This window comes from Phyllostomus discolor, chromosome 9, assembly GCF_004126475.2.
Source record: "Phyllostomus discolor isolate MPI-MPIP mPhyDis1 chromosome 9, mPhyDis1.pri.v3, whole genome shotgun sequence".
In the NCBI taxonomy this organism is placed as follows: domain Eukaryota; kingdom Metazoa; phylum Chordata; class Mammalia; order Chiroptera; family Phyllostomidae; genus Phyllostomus; species Phyllostomus discolor.
The window spans coordinates 14,255,514-14,272,021 of NC_040911.2; the positions used below are offsets into that span (position 1 = coordinate 14,255,514).

The 16,508-nt window shown below is 36.9% G+C and overlaps 1 protein-coding gene and 1 long non-coding RNA gene across 3 annotated transcripts in view; both read left to right on the forward strand.

Moving 5' to 3' along the window:
• The window catches only part of MBD2 (methyl-CpG binding domain protein 2), a 67,030-nt gene that overhangs the window by 27,221 nt on the left and 23,301 nt on the right, over nt 1-16,508 (forward strand). For both annotated transcript variants that reach the window (XM_028524455.2, XM_036010198.1), the window contains exon 3: nt 7,963-8,100. In XM_028524455.2, coding sequence (XP_028380256.1) covers nt 7,963-8,100 — 138 coding nt within the window. The remainder of the gene's footprint in view (nt 1-7,962; nt 8,101-16,508) is intronic.
• Nucleotides 9,245-11,814, forward strand: LOC118496940. The gene is made up of 2 exons (XR_004899494.1): nt 9,245-11,076; nt 11,301-11,814. It is a non-coding gene; the product is annotated as an uncharacterized LOC118496940 (long non-coding RNA).

The window sequence follows — 16,508 nt, forward strand, 5'->3', positions numbered from 1 at the left end:
CCAAACCTGCAACCTAGGTATGTGCCCTGACTGGGAATCGAACCCACGGCCTTCTGCTTTTCAGGATGGCACCCAACCAACTGAGCCACATTGGCCAGGGTTGGTCCTGAGTTTTTAGAAAGGAGGTATGTGTACCTCTGCTGGATTGCTATTACAAACTATAATTGACAGTGACTTTGCCAAAAACACCATCTGTAGACACGATTTTTTTCCCGTGGGATGCTTGTGTCAGGCTGGCTGTGTGACTCAGAGGAAAATGCTGGCCACAGATCTACAAGCATGACTTCATGTTAAATAGTAGTAGGTGGAACAAGTCTAGGGATTATTTCTCTTATATTTATAATCTGGAGGCAGGTAATACAGATGACTGTATGCTTAATAATTTTGAAATGGATATTGCAGACTACATGAATTACAGTATTTTCCACGTATATGGCACCTATAAGTTTAAGACAGAAAATGAGACTATTGAAGGGTAAGGGCTACATAACACGAGACCTACTATGTAAGAGACTTTCATCACTTATTTCACAGAGTTTTTTTAGCACATTCTATGTGCTTAATTAAGCATTATTCCATATTCTGTGAATATGCTAGAGCAAGTTTCTATATTCGTGGAACTTATATTCTAGTGGGATGACAAACTGATACACAATTTAAATGTGAAATGCTACACAGTGAATTGAATGAGAATTATTGAGGTTGACAGGGTGGCTATTTTAGGCTGAGTGATTGGGAACCTCTTCTTGGGAAGAGGGGTTGATTTTTAGGCCGTGATCTGAATGACAAGGAGTCAACTAGACAAAAACCAGAGGGGAAAGCATTTCATGCGGAGGGAATAGCCAGTGCGAAATCCCTAAAGCGTGGTACATTCAGCATATGAGGGCAGGTAGGAGGCAGGCCACAGAGGCAAGAGTTTAGTGAGTGGGACAGGGGAGGTAGGTGAGTTCAAGGAAGCAGACAAACCTAATCACAGGTTTGGCGAGTCAGTTTAAGGAATGGTACGGAATGCTGTTTGTGGGCTGTGTGGGGAGCAGTGTGAGTCCTCAGCTGCTGTGTGGACAGCGTGTGGTAGCGGTGCAGAAGTGGCACCTGGGACCAGTGAAGGAGGCTGTTACTACGTTTGTCTAGGCAGTGCTGATAGTGACTCGGATAGCGCTTGTTTAACAAATGAAGAAAGGAAGAGAGGATAGGATGTGGAAAAGACACACTAGAACTATTTAGTAGTCCTTTGTCAAAAAATGTCATTTTCTCATAAGCAGAGGTAGGTTTATTAAATATTAAATAAAGGAATTTATCTTTAATGAAGGTACCAAGTTATTACCAGCTAACAGTACTGCTCCTTTTCTTCTTTTGGTTCATTTAAGCCAAGTATTTAGATATCAATTGGTTAAAGATTGCTAGGAAGTACCAGAAGAAAGTTAGCTGTGTGAGCAAATAGACTTGCTGATGAGAATAGCCCCTTCAGTATTGTAGTAGGTTCATCATATTATAAGTTAGTGCCTTCAGATGTGTCCAAGTATGATAGGTAGACCTTCAGAGATGGGCGGGGCCTGGCGTTCACGCGTACAGTGAAGGGAGATTTGGTGAGATAGCTGCCCATGGCATGGCTTTGGCAAGATTTATTTTGGACACCCATGTTTCTGTTGATAATTAAGGTTTATTTCCCTAACTTACATGTCCTGAAGTCTGACTTCTGTGGACTAGTTTAAAAAATAATTAAACCTACGGAAAACAGTTTGGGTGACAATTTCCACAATTTTAAAGGTGTGTAGTCAGCTAGCGCGAACCCAGATGGGAAGGAGATAATGGATTTCAGACAGTATATTCCTTTGTTTGAATATAGCTGCTCTAGGTATCTCTTGGAAACGCAGCGTCCTTTGCCATTAGTCCCTTAATGACCTCGTATTAACTGACGCTCCTAGAAATTTTTTTTCAAGTAGAAGTCTTCAAAGCTGTTTTCAGTGAGTTTCAGTCCTCTACCTCTTCAGTTAATTACAAGTGTCAGTCCTTTTGTAATGAGCTCAAGTTGTAGTCCACCCATTCTATTATGTTCAAAATAAGATCCACTGATCTCCTTAAAAATATTTTTAGGATATTACATAAGTGGATTTTAATACAAATTTATAGATTCCACATATGTATTTCTTTACTTTTTGCAAAAACCAATGAATGTTGTATAGCCTTGTGAATACACTAAAAACCACTTAATTGTACACTTTAAAACGGTGAATTTTATGATATGTGAATTCTGTCTCAATGAAAAAAACCTGAAGGATCTGAAATTTCTCTTTTAGGATAACCCTGCTTTGACCCAAAGGTGCCACTCAGGTTCCTTGTGTGTGAACCTGGGGATGGTTTTCCCTCAGGGAAAGCATAGTAGGTTAAGTTTCTAAATTTTAGTAGCATGTTCAATAACACGTTAATGCTCAAAATAGAAATGGCTGCTGTTAACTCAGCATTCATGTGCCAACGTGACTACAAATTACAAATCTACTTTGCTTACTGTTGTCTTCCTCCCACCCTGAGAACGTGAGTGCTGAGGCCTGGATTTCCGTGGCTTGGTAATGGCTGTCTTCCCCCGCAGCCAGTGCCTGACAGAGGAGGCGCTCGGTACGTGGTCACTGACCGGCTGGACAAAGCGGCAGCAGCAGCAGCAGCAGCAGCAGCAGCATTACACATGCGTTATCTCATTTGATCTTTACAGGACTCTTAGGAAGTTATTGTGATCCTCATTCACAGATGAGGAAAGTGGCCTTAGAAAACTAAAGTCTTTATTTCTCATGTTGGGGCATGAATACCTCTTGGGGTTATGTGGTATATGCAAAGCCAGAGAATTAAAATGACAGTTGAATGGTAAGTGGAAGTATCAGTTGTATTAGAACATTTTGGGTAGATAGAGCAGCATTTTTACATTAAAAATTTACATTAAAATTTACATTAAAAACATGGCTAATTTTTAAAATAAAGTGCATAATTTGCATCGATTTTGAAGATAAACTATGTGCCTAGAATACATACAGTTGTGAACTGTCATACAGTAGCTTTATTTCAAAGCCAGGCTGAGAAATACGGCATTTAGAATATATAGTTTAAGTCCTTGCTGTGCAAATTTTGTTTATGTGAAGGCTTTACAGGGTATCCCCCACGTGGATGGGTTCCATAGTCAGCCTTCAGTTTACAGAAGATCGCACTTCTCACTTGGTGCAGTGTTACCATGGAACGAAGAGTTTGATCTCCAATAAAGGGACAGTTTGAAATATTGGTATTGATATGGAAAAACGAATGACTTGGTAGCAGTGAAGTCATTCTGCTAGTACGATTCTTTGCTTGCAACATTTACAGAGGACTTAGTGTAGATGTCAGTTGTTAACATTTTTAATGGTGCACATGTGATATTTTGTCCTTGACTCAAAAGAAGTTCAAAAAAATTGAATGACAGAGTATGTCATTTTATTTACATTTATGTGAATAAGGTTTCTTGGTGTTACGTCCAAAAAATGAATATGAAGAGAATTAATACTAAATCTTGACCCATCCTAGCAGTTAAAAATACTGATTCAAGACCATGAAGTTATCTTTAAGTAAAAAATCCTTTTTATTAACATGTTTATCTAATTTTCATCTCTTAGGTTTAATAATTTGTTGAAGTTAATTTACCATTTTTGGCCAGTTATATACTAATAATTGTAATACACTAGAGAGCTTTATTATTTTTTATCCTTAGAAGTTCTATGGTCACAGAAAGGTTAAAAAATAATTTCATGAGATAAATAATCAGTTAAAGGTTTTCAGGTTTAAAATAGAAAATAACTCAGAGGGTGGAATTACTCATAGAGAAAAAGGAGAGAAATGAAACTATAACTTGAGGTGGTTCTTGTATAAGTGGTTGGTTGGTGTTTAGATTCTGTTAGATACATTTTAAAGTGATGTAACAGTTTATTAACATGTCAGTATTTAAAATACTTGAGTAAGTGGATCCTTTGAAACTTTACATTAACATGAAATATTCTTGATTCAACTTTAAAATATAGGTGGTATATATGTTTTCAAAAATAATTTTAGGAGTTCAGGAATGCAGAACACTCCCCACTGATTTATGACGTGTTTTTCATCCACCTCTCTCATTCTCTAAAGCCTCAGTCGAGTTAGATCCCTGAAAGGCTACACAATAGTTAGACCATGCTGGTTTTGTTCCTTTCAGAATCACCTTCATGGGGTTGTCCTTTAAATGTTATTTTTCTGGTTTTTATGGGAGGTTACTGAGAAAAGAAAAAGCACTTAAATTTTTCTCAGTATTCACAGTGATGTTAAGTGTCCTTAATATTTTTTAGATTGAATATCAGGACAGCTTGTGTTTTCTTCATTAACTGGCGTGCTTCCTCCTTTCTGACCAAGATTTCTGGACACTCTAGTCTCCTCACCCAGGCCCCTAGAAAGCTCACAGTCGTATCAGATGCTCAGCTCTAGTGTCGGTCACTATTGCCCTTTCCGAAAGGAAATTTGTTTACTCCTTGTCCTTAATTTTCTATTTTTAAAATGTTTTGCAAATTCTTTCTGAGTGTAAAAGCCATCTCAGATACTTACTGGAAAGAGATGAAGTAAAAGTTAAAAAAAATTTTTTTTTCTGTATTCTCAGCAAGTAGGGGTTTGAATACACCCTCAGAATTATTTGAGTTATTTGAATACTTTCAGCCTAATATACACATTATTATAAAATACATTATCAAACTTTGATTAGAAAGCTAGATAGTGTACTGAGAAAGTTTATTACAGGCTGGAAACTTATTCTAATATTAAAATGTATGTGTTTGCCAGTTTAATTTTATAAGGAACTTCTTCACATTTTCTTATATTGAAAGGGAAGATTTTAAATATGTGTATGGATAGCTTTAATCTTGCCCCATAAAAAAAAGTGTTAGTTTTATAGCTCCTAAGTTTATGGCAGATTGGTAGTTATCAAAATTCAGACACACAGTGCGGCATGAATTTTAACAGTGACCCTGGCGTCCTGTGGGGAGGGCGGCGGTGATGAGTTGTACTGTTTTTGAGACAGTTTCTGGGAAAACCAGTTTGTCTAGCTTTTCAGATGACATGATACTGTTTTGGAATACACAATTAATTAGTAAAACATTCTTTTTGTCTTCAGAGCTTTCAAGGCCAATTAAAAGGAGAAAAATAATACAAAAACAAAGTAAGATCAAGAGAAGAGTAACAGCACGCTCTTGAATAATCTCTTATTTCATGCCACTGGGGATGAATTGCCTGTCTCAATGTCAGACAATGGAAATTAATTGCATATTTTGAATATTTTTAGCCAGATTTCCTAATTTTTAAAGAATGTAAGTTAATGGGGAAAAAAAAAAGGTCAGTCTTACCATTGTAGTACCAGTAGTTTTACGTTTCATGCTTCCTTCCAGTCTTGTGGATTTAGAATTCATAATTTAGAATAGTCGCTGCTGCCTCCTGCCATCCTTGGTAACAACGAGGATCTTACAGCCTGGACTGCGTTTGTCCATGCAAACGATTGCAGTACACTTTTGTGTCTGCTGATGCCATCTTGCTCCAATACCAGCAGCGTATATTGTTTTTTATGAAAGAACAAAAGCAAAACCAAAGGTACTGTTTAGTGATATATGTTAATTGTAACCAGTTAGTGGCAGAAACAATTTTCCATGAGTATTTATTTATGTGTTAAGCTCCTTTGGGATTGAATATCAGCTATTTCGTTGGTTGGGTGGCTTCGCTTAGGACCTCAGAATCCTCTAGATGTCGTAAATCAGAGGTGTCCAAAGCTGTGGCGTCACAGAATTACCAGGAGAGCTTTTAAAAATAGACATTTCTGTGCCCTGCACTTTTTGGAAATGACATACTAAGGGGTTATTTTGCAGCTTGTTGGCCAAGTTTGTATGCTTCTAAATCAAAGTTTTTTTTTTCTTTAATCCGTAAAGATAAGAAAGCTAAATACCTGAGAAATAATATTGTTAGAGTTACTTAAGATGAATCTATCTCTTAAAGGTAAGAACTTACCCTGGGGAAAAATCGTGTTCGGTAAAGGGATGACAAGCCTGCCCAGTGCATACAGAGAAGAGGAGTGGGGGTGGGGGGGTGGGAGGAGAGTGGAGACACGTTTAATAGTGGGTCCAAATAATACAAATAATACTATAACTATCAGATTAACTTGTTGTGATGCTTATGTTTGTAGACATTGCTAACATTCTTTAAGCAGAGGTCGAGACTCAGTACCTTCAGGGCTCAGACAGACAACACAAATGTGAGTTGTTGAGAAATTCTGCAAAAGGAGGAGCCTTGACACCTGGAGTTGGCAGCCATCAGTAGTTAAGCATGGCCTATTGTAGCTAAATCAATTCCAGTTTTTAAAAGAAGCTAGAATCCTGCATTTTGTGCGAAGTCTCCAGATTTGTAGCTGTTGGCTTTATTTATTAAAGACCCTAAAAACTGAGCAGACACATCCACGGGTTAGACGTGGTTTGCCTGCCACCGACTTGCAGTCTTCTAGAGCAGTGGTTCTCCAAGCGTGGGCCCTGGGGCAGCAGCAGCACCTGAGACCTTAATAGAAAGGCAGGTTCCGGGCCTCCCTCAGATGTGCTGATTCAGAACCCCTGGGAGTGAGGCCCAGGGATCTGAGTATTAATAAGCCCCCTGGGTGAATGCTCACATTTGAGAACCACTATTTTGGAGTCTGCAAGTTGATAATTACAATTTTTATCTGGAGATAATTATAGAGATAAAAGCTCACTGATCTATAGATTTATCAAATATATTTCTATATCAAATTATTAGATATGTATTGTTTTTTAAAATTTTCTATTTTTTTAAAGATTGTATTTATCTTTTAGAGAGGGGAAGGGAGAGAGAAAGAGGAGAGAATCATCATGTGTGGTTGCCTCTTCGTTCCCCCTACTGAGGACCTGGCCCTCAACCCAGCATGTGCCCTAGACTGGGAATCGACTTGGTGACCCTTTGATTTGCAGGCTGGTGCTCAACCACTGAACCACACCAGCCTGGGCAGATGTGTATTGTTTTTAGATAAATGTGACCTTTTATATTTTTGGCCATAATCATATTTTGTTCTTTTTCTCTCTCACCTACCCTGGCCACCTGACCCTACCGCCCTTTGCTGTTAAAGTATTGCAGATGTACTCAGTAATCTGAGTACATCTCAGATTACTCAGATACTTCACTAGAACACATGTTTTATCACTAGTCGATTAAAAGATCAGCATGTTGCTGGACTTTCTGAAGCTCAATTTGAAGTCTCTTAGAAGTATTAAGTATCATAAAATATATATTTTCTTAGTTTATTTTTTAAATTGAGTTGTTTGCTAGAATTAGAACTTCCATTTCTGATCATCTTTACACAAAAGGAAAATGTTCATTTATGTGGTTTTATGTAAGCCTGGCCTCCAAACAGCTGACCCGGCTGTTTATACTTTAATGGCAAGTGTGCCCTTATTTCCCCCCGTTCTCAAACTGTAGAACTGCTTGCTGTCCCGATTGTTGACCTGAAAGTTCTTCCTTTTGTATAACCCAACTTTAAACATATTTGTTGATTTACAAGTCCGTAGTGTCTTGCTAATGCAATTAATTGTGAATTTTATATAGAGATTTTTCTTACATTTAGAAGTATATAAAAAACAATAAAAATATGTACAGGGTGGGGGAAAGTAGGTTTACACTTATGAGTATGTGAGATAGAGTTTATTCTGGTATTATTTAATTTCATTATTTTCTGTACAAACAATTGTAAACCAGCTTTGCCCCACCTTATATATTATATAATATAGTACTTAAAATGTACTTTAGAGTATTTAAAATACTGATATTGAGAAGTTTGGAATAATCTAATTTAAAGTAAGGGATATTGGATTAATAAAAAAGAATTTATCTAATTACATTTATGTATGACATTTATTAATGAAAACATGCTTATATCCACAGGGTAAACCAGACTTAAATACAACGTTGCCAATTAGACAAACAGCATCAATTTTCAAACAACCAGTAACCAAAGTCACAAATCATCCTAATAATAAAGTGAAATCAGACCCACAACGAATGAATGAACAGCCACGTCAGGTAAGGATCTAATTGGTTCCCCAGTCTTTATGTTTCAGAAAATTCTGGTATTTTTACCAGATAATAGTTCAAGTAAACACTGGTTAAAATGGAATATATTTGGAAAGAAAATTGTTTTATGTCCTAGGCGATTACATGAATGCTGGAGAAGAACTAATAATTCAATATTTAGGTAAAATGTTTTAAGAAAACAAGTTAATTAAATGAATCAAAATTAATTTACTGTTATAGACTACATTTTTATGCTTTTGTGTGGTAACGTATATCAGACTTGATTCTGCTAATCTTAGTTTTTTAAAGATCATCTTTCTAGGGATAGTATTTCCTAAGGGGATGAAGGATGCAGTTTGTGTTGCTTAGTTTAAAAATATTTTCTCTTATTTGGAAACTACTTTTTGTTCTGATTTCTTATTACATGAAAGCTGTTCCTCCCCTTTTGAAAGACAATTAAATAAACTTTGTAAATATGGTATTTTGTCCTGTGACGCGTATAAATTTGATATATTATTCTCTTTCTTTATTGACTCAAGCTGGTTTGGACCATAATCTTGTCTTAGGAAAAATGTGTTCCCTGGAAGGCCTCCCTGCTGCCTAATAATGCCATATAGCCAGGGGAGGGAGACTCAACAAAACACTTAAGCTTTCCAAGTAATCTTGCTTATTCACTCCCTGATTGTGGTAAAAAAGTTTAGGTACTTGGTGAATTTTTAGTAGCAATTGGGGTGAGGAAGTGGAGGGAGAAACTTCTGTGCATTGTTTTCCTCTCCTTTCTCTGCCTCTTCCCACTACGATGAGAAATACTGATTTACCTACGACGATTATCTTGTGCTCTCGTATTCCCCTTTTAGATGTCTCACTCCACCTTTTCGTTTGAATTTTGTTTTCCACTAGTCCCTCAAGTGTCTCATCTCCAGACTTGGTAAAGGATTGGGCCAAAACTTTCAGTTGCTCTAGAAGAAACTACATAAAGAAATTCAGTTCCCACATCCTCTGTAGTGTTTTTTCCTCTTCAGGTGAGCCAGGAAAACAGAAGATATTTGGAGCCACATTGGATCAGCATCTTGCTATAGATGTCTCAAGATTTGAAGTTCTAAACTTGCTTTACTGTTGGTCCCCAAGAGATTCAACAGGGGCCATGTAAGTGTATCACATCCAATATAAAAGATGCGTACCTGCATGTGCCTTTAGGCTCTTGTCACCACTTAGGTTTTTCTTTGAGCCAGTCAGCTTTTGTACCAGGCTTTTCCCCTCTGTTTTACTGCTGTGCCCAGAGGTAGTCACCAGACTGTGGCAGTAGGTTTACTGAATTCATTACAAGAGGGAGAGGATTCTGCCATTCCGAACTTTGCCCACTTGGAAGCCTTTTCCTGATTGTATTCTTTCTTATTTACTCTCTAAATCTTGAAATCTTGTCCTGTAGCATTTGATGATTTTAAAATCATTTTCTTGTCAAGATATTTGTTGAAAAATTTGAAGGTATGTAATTGGCTAAGACAGTTTGCTTCAAAAACCCCAAAGAAAGAAAGAGGATTAACTAAAACATTAGTTCCATGTGGGAAATCTGCGTTGTCTTATTGAGGACAGGTTGTATTTAGTAGATTTATTCTCATCTTTTCTTTGCCAAATCATTCTCAATAGAGCCTGTAAACCCAAATATTTTGGGTAAAAACCTATTGAGTAGCAAATTTCAGTCATTTTAACAGTAATTTAATTGTTTTCTGTACTTAAGTTCAATCACAGATTTTAGAAACTGTAGTGATTATATTTACTGAGTGTGTAGCTGGTAACCTAGATTTTTGAAGTCGAAGTAACCAGATTAGTTGCTCCTTATTCTTTGGTATGTTGAATGTTTTCAAGGTATTTTTCTTTCATTAAGGTTTATGAGATTATTCTCAAACGAAAAGAATGTAAAAAGTAAAAAAAGCCAAATCTTACCTCCCAACCTACACTTCCCCCAAAAGCGTGTCATTTTAACCCAGATATTTTGAGATTGTTATCTACCTTGCAGCTTGCTTAGACAGAAAGTGTTAAAATTATTTAGGAGGTTACTTTTCCAAGAGTTTGTTCTGTTTTTCACTTTATCCTCATGCTACCTGGCACTTGTTGCTGGATGTTTTGACTATACTAAGACAGTAGTTGTCTTTCCCCTTCTTCGTCTGCAGTGTGAGATTTGAGGGAGTATCTGACTACCCTAAGCACTAATGAGACTTCAAAGTACAGGACTGTGCAGTGGGCAGATGCAGGAAAACAGTAAAGAGGCAACTTTTGTATTAATGTTTTTAAAATTATCATCTGTCGTTCTGACTATTCCAGTTCAGATTCAAGTTTTTTAGTAAAAGAACTATGTTGATTTTAATTATATTTTAATGTACATGCGGCAAATGACTGTTAATCAACTGTTGTTGAGGAGATAGCAAAAAATATATAGGGAAAAATGATTTTTCCAATTCTGCTACCTTTTGCATAGCTTCATTGAACTTTAGTAATATAAATTGCCAAATGTTCCATGTGGAGAAGTTATTTCGATCGTGGAGTAAATAATTAGATAATGAGGTTTCTAATTTTGAGGTTTCCATAGATATCAATATTTTTATTCTTTAACCATATCTCATTCTCTTAAGATATTCAAATTAATGGCATTGTAATTCCTTTTAAAGTGTTGAATTTTCAGACCTCGAACTAGGATTCGATTTTTGAATCCTAATTGAGGCTTTACCTTAAATAGATTTATTTGAAGTGCTTAATTCAAATGTGAAGCAATCATAGAAATTAATAATTCTGTCTTATATAATATACATATTAGTCTAGGTCATATGGCAATCTAATTTGAATTCCATAAAATATATAAATTATGGATTTCTAATGTATTGAATCCTTGAAAATACCTTAGCTTTAAAAGTACGAGTTAGCGTATGTTAGCAAAAGTGCATCAAACAGAATTCAGCAGTGATTTCTGCCTATAATTAAAAATGTAAGGTAGAGCTCTGGCTGGTGTGGCTCAGTGGATTGAGCACTGGCTTGAGAACCAAAGGGTCGCCCGCCAGTTTGATTCCCAGTTGGCACTTGCCTGGGTTGCGGGCCAGGTCCCTAGCGGGGAGCACTCAAGACACAACCACATAGTGATATTTCTCTACCTCCCTTTCTTTCCCCCTTTCCCTTCCTCTGAAAATAAGTAAATAAAATCTTTTAAAAAATGTAAGGTAGAGATGGAATTTATAAAACCTGGTTATGGTAGGGTAAGTAGCCAGACCCGTTTCTGTATACTATCATCATATTTAATGAGTGGCTGTCTTTTCCTTATTTTAAAAAGAACTCTGCAGTGGGGTGGAGGGAACGCTTTTCAGCTATAAGATTGTTATCCCAAACTGTAAGGTCATTGAGATGTCCTTATTTGGTCAGATACGTAAAATATGTCAAATTCTTTTAACTATAATTGAACAGTGATTTTGTTTTTAAAGGTGTCTTTCCCAGTTTCCTTCTTCCATCATCTGAAGAGCTCGAACTTCTGTTTCTTCCATATTTCTTGATGCTGTCGTCTTTGATGCTTTTTGGTCTCTTGCTGTTTTTTCTTTTATCTTCAAATCAAAGAAATTTTATCTTGGACCCATTACTTCTTTCTTTTAATTATTAGGCTCTAGGGTGCTGAGTCTTAGGCTTTAGGTGTTTTTGATAGTCTCTGAATATTAATTACATTCCTTACAGAATATTCCCTTTTTTACCAAAATGTAAATATTTAAGTTAGTGAAATGGATTTAAATCTTCCATTCAATCCTAGTTTTTTCTTTTATATTATTTGCAAATTCTTCTTTCAAAGGATATGAAACTTTATGTCCTTCCAGAAGTCTGCCTTTTTTTTTTAGAATGACTTTTTCCCAATTTTATTGAGCTATAATTGACATAGAACATTGTGTAAGTTTAAGGTGTGTGTCATAATGGTTTGATATATGTATACGAGGCAGAATGATTACCACAATAACATTAGTTAATTCATTCATCACCTCACATAATTACCGTTTTTTTGTGGTGGTGGTGGTGGTGGTGGTGAGAGCATCTTAGCGACTCTCAAGTGTACAATACAGTATGGAGACCTGCAGCCACCATGCTGTACGTTACGTACCCAGAACGGATTCATTTTATAACTGAAAGCTGGTAGGTACCCTTTCATCAACTCCTCCCCGCTCCCTCCACACCCTTGCCCCTGAGAGTCACAAATGTGCTCTCTGGTTCTGAGTTTGGTGTTTTTACTTTTTATTTATTTTATTTTTTTGTGTTCCTGTTCGGTTAAGTTATCCCCATTTTCCCCCCATTGCTCTCCCCTGCTGTACCTTAGATTGCACATAGAGGTGAGCCCATACAGTATTTATCTTCTTCTGTTTGATTTATTTCACCTTGCGTAGTACCCTCGAAGTTCATCCATGTCGTCGAAATGGCAGGATTTCCCTTTTTTATGGCTAATAATAATAATTTAGAGAGAGAGAGAGTGTGTGTGCTCGCGCGCTCTCTCACATTTTCTGTACCTATTCATCTCTTGGTGGACATGTAGATTGTTTCCATTTCTTGGCTTTTGCAAAAAATGTTGCAGTGAACGTGGTGTGTGGAGGAAACAGGCCACATTGTCCTGAACTGCTCAAAGGCATTATTCTGGGCAGTGCTGGGAAGGTGCCGTGTGCAAAAGGTCAAATAAATAGTACAGACAAGTGCAATAGGTGTTTAAGAAAGGTGAGGTTACTGTAGCTAGGAAGTTTGGGGAAATCTCTAGAAAAGATGCAAGAATATGCTGAACTGTGCAGATTGAGCAGGATTTAGAAAGCAAGTGGGAGGGAGAGGACATTCCACTCACGGAAAGGAGTGCCTGGAAAGTTGTTCTGTGGGAATGGGCAGGGAACAAGGGGACCAGTTGGTTGGAGATAAGGGTTTTCATGGGAAGTAGTGGCAGCTGAGAATGTTGTCGTGGGTTTCCTTGAAGTTCAGTCTTTACAGTCCAAAAATATGAGAAAGAAATGTGGGATAGACAAAAGAAAAAATACTCATAGCTCCCTTTTAATAATAAGATTACAATGTCATTTTAACATTTTTACACTTTCTGTATTTTAATGCATCTTTTGAAAACATATAATGTACCTGTGTGTGCACACTTAAACATTTTTTACCTTTACATTATTTTTACATTTTGTCCATGTTTTGTATAATTTACATGCCTTCTTCCCACAACTATGTATTGTGCTAACATGATTTATTTAACCGTTTCTATGTTGTTATCCCCAGTTTTTCCACTATCGTAGGTAGTATTCCAGTGAACATTCTTATGTGTACAGTTTCTTCCCATGTTTTACAATGTTTCCTTGGCTAGATTCCCAGAAATATGATTATTTGACTATCTGTGATTTTTGAAACATTCTGGAAAATTGATTTCCAAAGGGTTATACCTAATTAAAAGTCTTGAAAAGTCATGTGCATTCCAGTTTCAGCTTACCTTCTGTGGCATTGAGTATTATCACTATTTTTTCTATTTGGGGGTAATTCAATATATACAAATGTTACTTCATCTTAAATTTGCATTTATTTGAATACTTGTGAAGTTAAACAGACTAAAGCATTTGTGCTTAATTTTGTAAATCAGAGATATTTAGAGGATTTTGAACAAGAGAGTAGCTTTTTTTACTACCCCTCTGAACTTTACTTGAATGTATCTCCTTAATGCCTTTAGGAATTTTCTTTCTTTTCCCTTTACAGTCAGACTTCCTGGTGTTGATTTGTTTATGATCTACTTTACCTCTTGATTTTTATATCTCTGAAATATAGCTTTTGTTCCCACTGTGCCACTTGAAGTGTCCTCATCAGGATTGCTGATGATCCTTATTAATTGGATGGATAAATTTCAGTACATAAATTACTTGACCTGCTTAAGCATTAGGCACTTGTGACGACCGCTGCTTCTGAAATACTCTTGTTCTGTGACGCCGTACTTGATTGCTTTACCTCCTTCCTGGTTTTTTCTCAGTCCCTTTCTTAGGTGGTTCTTTCTCTGTCTTTATCTTTTAAAATGGCGTGGTTTCCCAAGGAATACTATGGTTTCTTCTCTATGTAAACCCATAACAATTCCATTCATTCTCATGGCTTTGGTTATGTATATACTTATTATTGCTTCCAAATTTACACCTTTATCAATCCACCTGCTAACTACATTGTTCACTCTGAGGCCTCACCAGCACCTCTAATTTATCTTACTGAACACCTTCATCATTCCACCCTTTTTTCTACAGTATGTGCTTTAAGTACTACTGTCCACCTTGCTGCCTAAGTCAAAAACCTGAGCATCACTCTCGCCTCTTCCCATCCTTGTGACTCTTCCCAGCCAACAAGTCCTGTTGATTCTACTTCCCTAAGTATTCACTTAGTCCATCTCTGTGTCAAGTGACGATCATTTCAGATCATCTCTCTGCTTCTTGGCTTACGCTCTTCAGTTCCTTCTTCATATTGCATCCAGAAGCTCTGTCACATATGAAGATCTGATGGTGTTACTGAAAATGTTTTGATGCTTCCTGTTAGTTTTTAAGTCAAAAAATTCTAAAAATGACTTGTAAGGTCTAAACACGCAACATTACTTAGAAAATCCGCTTTCTAGTCATCTCTCCAGCCTCACTTCCTTCTCTGGTTCTATACTTGAACCACACTTTTTGCACGTTTTTGAATGTGCTATTCATCTCCTTCCTGCACCCTGTCCTTGCAGTTCCTGATCATGTTTCAAGCTATTTTCTTTCCCACCTGTAATTAGCACTTTTCTACTCTTCCCGTTTGTCTGGTCTTAGATTCACTTCATCTGTTCAGAAAGCCTCTGATCCATCAGGTCTGCACTTAGTGTTTCTGCTTTCTCCTTTTCTGGTCCTAACTATATTAGTTCCTCATTGCTTTATCTACAGTGTCTATTACGTCAGTGCTTAGTATGTATTTGTTGAACCAATGAATTAATTGATGTTTTTAAGTTCTAAAATTATTAGTTGGGCCCTCAATTTGTGCCAGGCACTTTTCTAAGTAGTGGGGATACTGCAGTGAACAAAACCTAGTCCCTGTTCTCAAGGAACTTACCTCCTAGTGTGATAGGGAGAGAGACAGGCAAATAAATACAAAAGTATGGGCAGAAAATTCTAGACAGGTTTTAATCTGGCTATTGCATGTAATGTGAAGACCAACTTAAGGCTGAGAGACCACTAGAAACACCATAGGAGGTTAGGGCATAAGTAAGATTTTTTCATGTTGGTTATAAAATAAGTCGACAAAATTTATTAACTGATAGCTGTGCCTGGGAGAAGAGTCTTAGAATTTAGGTAACTGGGAGAATGATGTCATTAACAGGAATAGGGAAATATTAAGGGGTAGCTCAGTATATTTTTTAAATAGTGAAATGTAAATGTGAGTATTAGGAAGTTTATACTCTTGAAGCAGTTTTGGGACAGCTGGGAAGTAGAAGACGATGGGTGGGAGCGCCGGACAGAAGAGCAGTTTGGAGACTTGTCGGTGTTACAGGAGTTAAGAGTTGCATCTAAAAGATGGAATATGAATTTTTTGAAATATTACTCATTCATGGTAACCTCTAATCATCATGTATTATTCTTATCCACTTAAAAATATTTCAACTATCCTGTGGAGAGATCTATGACATTTTTTTTTTAATTTAAAAATTCTCTAACAGGAAAACAGGAAAAACAGACTAAGAAATTTATATTTCAAAACAGTAGTTTCCTACTTTTATGTCTTCTAGTCTCATTTCCAGAAGCATTTACTTTCAATTCCGGTTACTTTCCTTTATATTACCTCTAGCTTTCTGAATATATTTATTATGCTATTTCTTTAGTTGTTAATTGGAGACACTATTTCTTGACTTCCTACAAGGGTCATTGAGTAAGTGGTTCTCTCCCTCCCTTGCTCTTATGCTTCCGACATTGTTGATCTCAGTCTTAGTTAAAACAGGTAAAATAGTCAAGGTTTATATTATTATGAGAAAATATTCATGAGTAGAGCAATTAATGCCCTGTCATCTTCAGGAGAATTGCTTTCATAATGCTTTGTTGTTGTTAATCTTGAGAATTGTATGCTAGGCCTTCTTGATGGCTGTAATGTTTCCTAGTGCTTTAATGGTTCTGCCACGTGCCCATCAATAATGTTTTCCTTATGCTGCAGTCCGCGGGGTTCATTCTTGTGTTTTCCCCAGAGTCGTCTCTGTTCTCCTTCAGCCCGATCCGTCCTCTGGTCCTGCTGGGCAGCTGTAGCTCTGGGCATTTCCTTTGCTGTGTTTCTGTGGTGAAATTTGTTTTCTGGGTTTCTGTCTTCCTCTGTCTCAGGATACACCCTCAGTTTGTGATAAATCCTCCAGTTGCTTTCTAATGAAATGTAATGGGGGGTAAAGTTTT